General features: G+C 27.0%; 1 protein-coding gene across 1 annotated transcript; it reads left to right on the forward strand.

Moving 5' to 3' along the window:
* Nucleotides 1-42: 42 nt before the first annotated feature.
* LOC135927546 (mitoferrin-1-like) lies at nucleotides 43-11,808 on the forward strand. The gene is made up of 6 exons (XM_065463595.1): nucleotides 43-114; nucleotides 168-299; nucleotides 6,254-6,521; nucleotides 8,279-8,335; nucleotides 9,575-9,964; nucleotides 10,410-11,808. Exons 2-6 carry the CDS (start codon nucleotides 180-182, stop codon nucleotides 10,979-10,981), a joined length of 1,407 nt encoding a protein of 468 aa, XP_065319667.1. The 5' UTR covers nucleotides 43-114; nucleotides 168-179; the 3' UTR covers nucleotides 10,982-11,808.
* Nucleotides 11,809-12,537: the final 729 nt, after the last annotated feature.

Raw genomic sequence — 12,537 nt, forward strand, 5'->3', positions numbered from 1 at the left:
AGCCTTCTTCAAATGACAGGACACTTATCGTTCATCAAATGTGATGGATACACGTCATTCTATTATAACATAAAAATTATAATGATAGAGAAACAAACCACGATTTTGAATTAAGTTATATATTTTGCATTTTAATTAAAGAATATTTTTTATAAAAATGTTGTTAGGAACCTGTAAAAATGGATTATGATGATTATGAAACTCTGCCACAAAATACTACAGTATACACCCATATGTTGGCGGGTGCTGCGGCTGGTATTATGGAACATAGCTGTATGTATCCTATAGATTCTGTGAAGGTTGGTTAAATTTTTATTTTTTCTTTATTAGATAAAAATGTAAATATTTATAGAATTAATTTTGGAGGAAATAGATTGTTTTGAAATTATATATTTATAAAATAAAGTAAAATATATTTTTTTTAAATTAGGTTATGATATAACTGGCTAAAAAAATTTTATTTTAGATTAATTAACATTCTTGGACACCAGCTTAAATTGAAAGTATCCACTATTTATTACCCTTTGAATATTATTTTAACAATATTTGAGTATGTTTCAATACAAACATACATTGAAAATTATTTAAAATTAATGAATGCTAGAATATTTAATTATAGTATATATAAATCAGGAATGACATTGGTTTACCTTTTCCTGGTTTTAATGTTGTATGTTATATTATTTTTATAACACTTGTATATTGTTTTTACATTATGCTTAGGCTGTCACCAGATTTCTTCAATGTGTGTAACAATTTTTATCGTTTCACATTAGTGTTCTGCATTGGGCCTAATTTTTCAAGCCTGGCCCTGTCCAATTCTTTTTAAAAAAAATTTGTCCTGCCCAGCCTGATCCAGAACAAAAAAATTTTATTTTACCTAAAAGCCCTTCAAAATGAAGATTATTTGTCCACCCGACCCTAATTTATTTAAATATAAAAAATTTAATATTTTTTGATTGATTGTAAAAAAAAAATATTCTAAAATAAAAAATATTAGCACCTTGTTTCTGCAAGAATTTTAAAATTTATCAATTTATTTGACAAGATGTAATGATATCAAAACCCAGCCTGGCCCAAAATTTTTTAAAAATATTAGGCCTAACCCAGCCTGAACTAAAATTATTTTTTTTAAATAGACCCAGTTAGACAAAAACCACTTTTATCCAGGCTGGGTACGGGTCTGGCCATAATTTGCAGACTACTTCACATCATGTTTTTGAGCAATTTATCATCCAAAAACATCCAAACATTTGAGAGTGGTAAAATAATATTCCATATTTGGAATCTGGTACCTCTGTATGAAATATTTTCTGGTTTCAGATATAGATCTCTAATTCATATTTTCGAAAGTTTAAACTGCTATGTTGCGATATCTGTCGACATAGAATCAAAAATATTTTAATACTAAATTCTTATTAAATTAAATAACTATATTTATATGGGTGCTGGTATAAACAAAAAGGGGGGGGGGGTTAAATATAATTTTAATATCTAATAAAAAGGGTTCCCCTATATCCTCCCTCTTCCCAAAAATATATCTATATGGCATAAACAATATTTTTAAAGTTTTAGTTTATAATTTCTTAAAATATGAGTAGATTTTTTTTATGAAATAAGTGTAAAACTAAAAAAAATTTTCTAATATAATCCAGCCCTATGAATTTTAAAGAGGAAAACATTAACAAATAACCCCCTTCCCTTGAAATACTGGGATATACCATTGTATATGGAATGCAAATTATAAATTTTGTTTATTGATATACTCAATATATTATCAAAAAAAATTATTTTATATTGTGATTATATATATTATTTATTTGACATTTCATTTGACATCTTATGTTTGTTTTTAGTATGAGAAAATTTTTAAATATTAAAGCTAAATTCATAAAATTTGACCAAGTATAAAACAAATTTAGCCACAGGCAGAGTATGGAAATAAAAACCAAGCAAGTTTTTTAAAATTAAGTTGGAGAACTTACTGCACCAAAGAGATGATTGTAGATTAGAATTATTTTTTTATTATCACTAAAGAAAAAAGTCAATTTTAAAATCTCTACCACTTATTGAAAGTGAAAACATTTTTATTACTAAAAGTTTCTGATTTCGTTTTATATACTACCAGGTATGCCAGTCATTATTCAACACAATCAGATGTATTCAATTATTTTTTTGCAATTTATTCAAGGATTTTGTGATTGAAATTAGTATCTTTTTGCTAATTTCTGTTCTACACATATTATTGGCCATTTAAATACACTAGGATACTGTCTATGTCTGGTCTCTCTACTCTGATCTATAGTGCATCTAGGAGCTAAAATATTTCTAAAAAGCAGAATTTATACCAAAAGTATTCACCATTATTCGTGAGTACACTTGTAACCCTGTTAATATAATCATTTTTGTATTTTAAAATAGGGCCTATCTTTTCAAATTGTAAATTTAATTGTCCTATGTAAAATATTTAAAATTACTTTTCATATATTTAAATATAAATATGAAGTATCCTTCTGATGAAAAGGACACTGGAAAAACTTCTCATGAATCCTCATATTTAAACTTTGGTCATATAAAATCCAACCTTTATTTTTTTTTTAAATTGATTTATTTACACCCAAAAGAAAAGATAATATCTGAAATAAACTATTCATATTGATTATAAAACTTTCTCACATTTTTTGTTTATAGGCTAATCAATAATTTTTTAATAAAAAAATAATTAATTTTTCTTTTGTTAAACTTTCTTGCCATAAAGATCGCGCTTATGATGATTGATTTTAATATTTAATATAAAAAATTTATCATTGTTATAATTAATAAGTTTTTATCAAATATTATTTTTCTTCATATCTTTATATTTGACATAATTTTTATTTTTTTTTATTATTTAATTTATGTATTAATAAATAAATAATATTTTTAAACAAGGAACTACTTCACATGGAAACGGAGGACCTAATAAAAAGATTTTTTTTAAATTCTTATGAATTTATCGTTTTCAATCATTTTTATATTTTATAATATTTTCGTTAGTATATTGTTGTGGAGCTCCGTATCTGACGTTTTTTTCATAGAACGTCCAAGAAATGTTTTCTTTTTTCTGACCCATTTGAATCCTCTCGATAAAATTTTTACTTTGAGATTTAAATTTTTTAAAACAATATCGATCAGCCAGATGTGGTCTAAAAATTTAATTTTTTGTGAAAAATTTTTAAAAAATATATCTTTTATATACAAAATATATAAAGAAAAAGTGCTTATAAAATATAGCCCTGTTTGACCTGTATGGTCTGACCCACTCCAAGCAGTTGGGGTTGGACTTGGACAAATTAGTTACGAGTTTGAGCTGCATTAAATTTTTATTCCGGTCATTGGAGCTCTACAAGATATAAAACTTATATTTTTTCACTAATGAATTTATCGACCATAAAAAGTTATTCTGCATCGCTTATAATATTTAACCGTCTTTTAAAATATCCTACTTTTTCCTTAGTTTACTATATATTTTTTTGGATCGGCCTCATCGTGCTTATTTATAAAATTAGATCGGGCCAGAACTGAAAAAAAGATCCAATGGGTTCTAAAATAGTTTTTTTTTAAACGAAGTTAAAAAATGTATTTTTATATTGATAATATGGAAAATATTTCTGAATCCAGAGAACTTATTCAGGTTTGACTATATAACATATCAGTAGTCTGCAATAGCCGCCCCATGGGCAGGGTCGGGATAAATACTTTTTTAGACCGGGCCTGATAAAAACTCCCCAGGCAGGGCAAAAAAATATATATTTTATGAATTCTGATATTACATAGAAATGATAATCCATAAAGTATATTGTCTTTAGTTTAACCACTCTCCAAGATTGTAAATAGTTGTTTATAAGGCTATACCGAAATTAGATATCAGATTGAATGGGCGCCGATATTGGACTTTTAGTAAAAATATCGGATCGGTCGTTATTTTTTTTAAATTTAACCGGATACCTATTTTATGCATATTTTTATATTTTATTAATTTTTGGACTAACCTTTCTCCTAATAAATATTCATAACTCCCGTAAAAAATGTGTCTTATAGTGCACCCAAATTGAGCGTTTACGTTTTGCCGTAATTTTCTAATAAAAAAATGTAACCGCATCCCTTGTTTAAATTAAGGTTGCCTTTTTATTTTTTATCGTCGATTCAAAATTTTAAATAAGTTCTAGAAATAGGATTTGTCTTTGAAAATTATAATATCACATGCCATCTTATTTCTTTAATTTTTAAATATTCCTTTTTAGGATATAAGTAAATTATTTATTACATTTTATAAAATATTACAAAGTAAAGAATAAAAAAAGTAATGAAAAGGCAAACCTATTTGCGTTTTTCTTTGAGATGGTTGCTAATGCCAAACGGTTACCAATTTGCACGAGGCCATTTGTGATGCATTATTTGCTCTTGCAATTCAGCGTTTGAAACGCTCAATTTGTGCGCACTATTATAATAAAAATATTTAATGTTTTTTACATTTTTTAACGATAGGAAAATTACCCATAATTTTTGTGTTTTTATTGAGAATAACTTATAGTAAATAAAAATCATCCAAATTTAAATTTGATTAATTAACAAAGATATCAATTATCGCCGATCGATCTTCTTGATTGTTGGAGGGTTAATGCTCAAGGGTTTTTAATTTTGGCAAACCTTGCGCTTAAGTATTTGGCATCACCTGTAACAAGTGTTCAATTAGAATTTATAGATAGTGTTGTTAAACTGCTCTATTTGAGCCGTTTTATAAAAACGTCTAACTCAATAATTTCGCCAGAAAAATATCTCCTAAGCCTCGACGCTAATCCTACCTTCGTGCTATCTATAACCAAAATATTCAGTCTTGTATACTATTTTTCTGGATAAAATATTGAGTTAGTCGTTTTTAAATATCGGTTCATATCCCGTTTAACAACACTAGATATAGATAGCCCTCATAGAAGTTTATTATCACATAAACACGAGGCTCTTATCTTTCCAATATTATAATTTGAATTATTTTATATTTCATTATTATATTATTTTGTTAATTGATGTACATATATTAATTTGTTTTTACTTTTTATTCAAATAAAGATATAATTTTTTTATACAGAAAATTTAATATGAATATATATAGTATTAGTATATTAAATTTATGCTTACTTGTATTAAGGCTAAAATAGATAAGTGAAAATTCTGATCATCATTCAAAAAATAATATAGAAGATAGAACTATATATATTTATTCTCTAAAGGCTATAACTTAATAAGAATAACTATATATCTTATAAATAAAAATATATCTACAAAATTAAAGACATATTTTTAGAATTTTAAATCTTTGAGACTTTTTCTGATTTACAGCCGGGATAAGTGAACAAAAATTTATACACAGATTTTTATTATTCCACATTATATTATATAAAATAATGATAAAATATTAATTGTAAATATCGGATCGGTGAAAGAACTGTGGATCGGTACAGCCCTAGTTGTTTATTTTGGTATATTTATACCTTGTATTTAAAAAAAATTTTAAAACTTTGCAGGGCCAGACAACTTTAGTAAAAATTAAAACTGCGGTGAACCGTTCAAAAACTAAATTCCCACCAGGCAGGGCTTAAGAATTTTGCCATTTGCAAACCACTCTAATATACTATTTTATAATTAGATTAAAGTGATGCTTGAGAAATATATCTAAGTTCGATAGCAATGTTATAGTAGTTCTTATTCTTAATTAATAAATTTAGTGTTGGAAGGAAGTTCAATAATCTAAGATGTGAAATGTATCATGGCTCGAAGAAACCAAAATATAAAAGAATAACATAAAAGGCAGACCTACCAGGCGACATAATTCACGCCATTATATATATATTTGAACTTGGAATAAAAGTAAAATATCGAATGAAGAGATTTCTCATATTGTATCAGTTGAAATTGGTCGAATTTGTGTTATTTCAAACAAATTTATAAAAAAAATATCCTAGATATAAAGTGCAGGTTCGGTCTTTGTATTAAAGACCACGATTTCGTCAGGCCTTTTACAAATATTGCGGTTCCATCAGATCTTTAAATTTGGACCGCAATACGGCCCGAGTCGTGAGATACGGGAATTTAATATGTCGGTCTAACATGTATTGGCCCATTGTTTTTTTTAACTTGCAAAACGTGTGAATAGGAAAATTTAATTATCGACCTAAATAAATATTTTAAAAAATTAAAATAACATCATATTTAGACCCGAATGCAGAGTTTACTATCCTACAAATTATATGAAGGCAAAAACCTGCTCCAAAATCTATCCCAGATTATCAAAAACGAAGGTATCTTGAGACCCATTCGAGGTCTTAACGCTGTAGTCATTGGAGCTGGTCCGGCGCACGCGCTTTACTTTTCCAGTTACGAAGCGATCAAAAAATTTCTGATCACGCAAGATTCGAAGGCTCTCGATACTAAAAATCAGGGTATTAATACTTGTTCTAGGACCCATCAAATTTTGGCTCATGGTACAAAACATATGTTGTATTGTATATATAAGTGCTCAGCAGACCTAAAGAGTATGTTTAAGAAGTCCTCCTAGATCACTTTTTTACCTGCTTTTATATATAACGTTGATGCTTTCTTTTTTGTCTACAGCTAATTTGTATTATATATTTGTTTTGTATGAATTAAAATTATTTTATTAGTTAAAAACAAATAGTTATTTTTTATTTAAAAATCATTGCTAATGTAAGTGTTCATTTAAATTTTTATTATTGTTGCAACCATTTAAAAAGCAGCGTCGATTTGTTACCTTTTTTAAAATTAGCTTAAAAGAAGCGATCAATAACGGTCTCTAAACAGAAACTAGCCATACCTTCACTTTAATTTACTTATTTAAAATATATTTTATATTACATTTTTTTTTATATTCGTAAGAAGATACAGTTTGTATTTGTTATAATATACAGCAGTACCTCTATATAACTTTTCTCTAGGGAGCAAAAATGTTAAACTTTATATACGGAAAACATAAGAAGAAATGTGTTTCTTAAGCTTAAATAAATAAATATACAATTTAAAGGTAGGACCGAACCGACCTGCAATAATTTTGTATAAATAAATTTGCCTAATTATCAGTTTTAAAAACATTTTCAAATTTAACCTTGTCGGTGAAAATATTTTAAATAATTTATCCTACCCTATTATACTTCTTCCCTTCGGCTTTGGATCGGCGCCGACCTCTGACAGATTTATGAAATAATATATTAAAGTAAATCAAAATCGTTTTTATTACATCGCAAATACAAATGGCATATTACATTAATCCTTTCGGAGAAAATCTAGAATAAATGTTTACCGACTTTTGTTTTCGTTCTTTTTTGTTTTATCTTGTAATTAAGTCGCTAAAAAATTTTGAAATGTGATCCTTGTAAGATAATGAAGGAGTGTCATTTATTATTCCATCATCGCTTTTAGGCACAAATTAAAACCGCTAATATTTTATTAGAGATGCTAGTCTAAATGGATTCGAGATCAATCATCCCGGCTCATTTTTGCCCCGACCTGTAATATTTTTTTGCCCCTATTTAAAAAAATATTTTACTCCAGCAGTCCACCCTTAAATATTTTTGCAAAGCTATTGCAAAATTCGTGATTTAAAAACTGACACGGCCCAAAAAAAAATTCTTTTTATAGAGAGGGCCGTGATATCAGATACGAATATTATTTTTATAAAAATAAAATTTAAACATATAAACGGAAATTTTACTATTAATTTGAAAGAAGTTTTAAAAAAATATATTATATGCCGAATATTTAACATTATTTTAATGTTAACATTTTCGGGACCAACCAAACATTAAATACTGGAACTTTATATCGAAGCTATACTCTATACCGGTTTTTTTTTAAATTTATAGAGCAAGTATGCCAATAGAACAAATTAGGCTATCAATATATTTTTTGCTAATCGAAAAATAACTTTTTTTAATTAATTGGATTATAGTTATTTTGTTTTCTTGTATGTGGGTGTCAAAAACATCATTTTTTAAAAAAATATTATTTATTTACAAGGTAAATCATTACTAAAATATTATTTTATAAATTCTCGGAAATTATTATACATATATAACATTAATAATAAATCCGATTATGCATCATTTAACGTTGAAAATCAACCTAATATTTTATTTTCTCATAAAACTATGATATTATAAATAATTAGTATATTCTACCTTCACTGAAAAATCAATTACTATTATACTATCTTTAATTTTTTTAGGAGCTGCTGGGGCTATAGCCACGTTATTACACGATGCCATTATGAACCCGGTTGAAGGTATATTAATCTATTTCTGCATTTCACGCCTTTAAACATTTTTGTTTAAACTCTAAAAAAGAAAAATAATTTAAAGCCCTCATTTTTTGATTCCATTATAATATAAATTAGCTTGAATAGATGCTTGCTAGCTGTAATCCTAGTGATACTTTTATCATTGTATATATTTTTTTAAGTGCTTTTGATTTTTTTAACTTTATTATTTGGGTTGTGCATTTGACCGGTCAAATACGTTTCGGTCAATTGACCAATATTTGACAGGTCAAATATGGACAAATTCAAATATATGTTTTTTTAAAGTCAATATTACTTTTTTTTGAATATAATAATAAAATCAATCTATAATATTAATTTTTTAAATTTATTACATTCAATAACTAACGTTTAGCTCTCCGTAGCAGACTCTTGTTCTGATTCATATTCAATATTATTATTTTCTTTAATATTTTTTAATCAATTTTCCTGATGTCGAGATCTTCAATCGATTTCTATTGTCATAAGAATATTAACCCAAATCGACCTATTTCTTTTTAAAGAAGTATAGAACTAATAATTGTTAGTCTCTTAATGGGCATGGTGGGCAAAGTTTAATCTATTAACTTGAGATCAGAATTGATTGTTTCTTATGGAAATTACTGTTTTCCACATAAATTGCTATTAATCATGCTGTTTTTGCTTCTGAAATTAATTATGTCACTTCAAATATTTTGGTCACCACGCTGTAAAATAGCTAATTCTTGAATTATATCACATACTTCAATGAGTTCACTACTAGTGAGATGCTTCTCTTGATATTGGGGATCCAAAAAATAAGTAACATTGTGATCACATGTATTTATATCGTTTTTTTTCATTTTTTAAACATATTCTTAAATTTTTTTAGAGTATTTGACCAGCACTCCTCCGATCACTTGACTGAATTTGACCGACTTACAAACCCTAATTATTTCTATGACTTTTTTAATATGGCAATTTAATTTCTAATTTATACTTAAACTTATTATAATTCTATTTACTAGTATTAGCATAATTATATTATTCTGAATATATAATGCCATATAACCCTGCATTCACAGTTGGCGCGAATTCACGATGAAGTATAAATACAGCATATTTAGAATAATTTGCCGCGAATTCTTGCTAAATGTGAATGCAGGGTACTTTTAAATGGTATTCTCGTTTATAACATTTTCCCTATTTAACTTTGAGATCATTATTTATATTGTTTAAAATAATAAGTTATAAAGCAAAGGCTTCAAGCCCTGAACTCGCCTTATACTGGAGCCATTAACTGCGCTAGCGCCATTTTCAAAAAAGAAGGATACGGTGCTTTTTATCGCAGTTATAGCACCCAATTAACTATGAATATCCCTTTTCAAACCACTCATTTCGTCACTTACGAATATTGTCGCAAAAAATTTTACAGACTTCGTTCCAAAGGCAACACCAAAAGATATAACAAGGGCGTAAGTAAAAATAAAACTACAGACCCCGTTTTTTATTATGACCCGCTATCACATTTGATGGCCGGAGGTATAGCCGGGGGTATAGCGGCCGCCATAACTACCCCATTAGACGTCTGTAAAACTCTGCTCAATACTCAAGAATTGATTTTATCTGTGGGCGATAGTAAGTTCTATTAATATCTATTTCATGTTTATTTTACACACTTCTTTTAATGCATATGTAGATTAGATCTTTCTATTTTTTTTAATTTAAAAGGTATCCCTTCTCCCCACGTACACCGCTATAATAACCCAGTGTCCAAATTATTGAGCCACACTCACTTTTAATTTTTCTTATTATTTATTTAGAAAATTTTAATTGTGTATTTTAAATATCATATTTTCTTTTGATGTATAATTATAATATCCATTAAATCTTAGATTTGTAATTTTAATTTCTTTCCTTTAGTATTGAACGTGTCTCTCCACAAATTTATTTTAGATAAAAAAATTTGAAAATCATTATTTTATGACAAATAATAGAAATAAAATTACTCAGGTCCAGTTCCAAATTAAAAATAATTTTTCAATTTAGCCACTTTATTTTTTTTTAAAATTATTATCAAAAGATTCTACCAACAAATCCCACCACTTTAGTGCTTCCCCTTCAGGATGCTGCTCCCCTCATTCTTCCAACCTTTCATCACACCCCTCCATATATGAATCCTCTAATAAAAGTTACCAGGATAAAAATAAAATTTCTAATCCTAACATCACAGAGCAGAACAATACTAAAACAGGTACCAATAACATTACTTTCATCAAAAGAAGGCAAACCAGCAACCTATATTTACTATCCCACAACTTCAAAAAATACAATATGATAACCTCTACTACCATTAAAACGTGCGTTACCGTCCTATCGACTAGTTCTCGCGTACTTGGAGCGCCTCGCGATAATTCTTCCTCTACCTTTAACCAAGTTAACTTCAATAAAAATCTTCATAACGATAATAAAAAAACGCAGACATCTATCAATGGCTTAATGCAGGCCGCTAAAATGGTTTATAAAATAAGAGGGTGGAGAGGTTTTTATCAAGGTCTACAAGCCCGATGTATATATCAAATGCCCGCCACCGCTTTTTCTTGGTCCGTCTACGAATTTTTTAAATATTTTTTGACGTCTAAGAAACATAATTGAGTTCCGATTTCGCGCACATTTATTTTTTTTTAATATATCAGTATTGATTTTCGCTCTCTTTGACTAAAATTCAATAAATAGTTTTTTGGACCTTTTTAAGGAATTAAAAAGCAAAATGATAGACAACTATATTGCTAACAAAATTCCATAATATAGAGAAAATAATAGTTAAATAAAAAGTTTTTTATATTAAAATATTTTTGGTTAGATCACTTTTAGTTAATCTTTGATTATAATATTTCATATATTAGTGTGTGAAAATTTAATTTATTTATACATTCTTGAGAAATCTGTTTAAAATATAAACAATGCTAAAAAATATATATATTATATAAATATTATTTAACATGCTAGACGTCTATAATACTAAAGAACTTTAGTCTTATTGAATTGTTATATAGTGATTATATACAACTCAACGATTACAATTATCAAACAAAATTATGTTATATTCTTGTATTTATTTTTTTCTGCCACAAATATAAATTTTAGTTTTTTTTTCAAAAAATATTGAAATGATGTATACACATAAACATTGCTATACGCACAAACCATTTTGGTATTTTTTTGTTATCTCAATTAAATTTTATAGCCTATTAAGTTCTTCTTAAAATTAAGACACTCAAGCTATTCAGAATATTATTTTTTTTAAACTTTATAAAGATTACGAATTGCTAAAATTGAAACAAAAATTATCTTGTTTTTTTCAATTATTGGTATATTTTAAAATTTTGAATCTAAATTTTATTATCGATTAAAATTTATATATAAAATATATACTCTATATTGTAAATTCGTTTTTTTGACAACTTTTCTATCATGAATTATATATTATAATCATGTCATGGTTTCTTTAATGCAAATTTATATAATAAAGATATTACTTGGTTTAAGAAAACAAAATTTATCTTATATCAGGTGCCCAGAACAGAACTTTAAATAATTGGTGGAGTCAATTCGAAAGTTTCTGATGAATAATATAGATTTTCTGAAAAAACGCAAATTAAAGAAATCGAATCGTACCCTACAATGTGGAGACAATAGCTTCTCCAGTGCAGTAGATTTTCATCCACTGTTAGGCAGTAATTTACCCTACTGTGCCCGTATAAAGAGGAATGCCGGTACCCCTTTAAAGATTGAGCATAGAATATTGGCAAGGATAAAGAAATATGAAAATATCTTTTTCTATATGAGATTAGTTTTTATACTTTTGCTTACTTTGTGATGAATATGAATTCTAAAAGCAGAAAAAAATATTAAAAGAATGATGGTGGTTATTAGTTTTATTTCTTTAAATGTCAATCATTATTAAGAAATTTTAAATTTATTATAAAAAAATTAACATTTTATTAAATTTAATATTTTTATTGTTAAATTTTGACATTAACTAATAAATCTAGACATCCTCTTTCAGCCAAAGATCCAAGCCATGATCTATAATGATTCCGGTTTTGTAACGGTTCAGGGAAAATATATAATTTAAGGTTTGGTTTATTGCTGCATCGTATTTCTTCTAGTCTGGCCAGAAGTTTTTTTAAAAATTTGTCCAGCCCGAT

Source organism: Gordionus sp. m RMFG-2023, chromosome 3, assembly GCF_954871325.1.
Source record: "Gordionus sp. m RMFG-2023 chromosome 3, tfGorSpeb1-WG-v2, whole genome shotgun sequence".
NCBI classification, from domain to species: domain Eukaryota; kingdom Metazoa; phylum Nematomorpha; class Gordioida; order Chordodea; family Parachordodidae; genus Gordionus; species Gordionus sp. m RMFG-2023.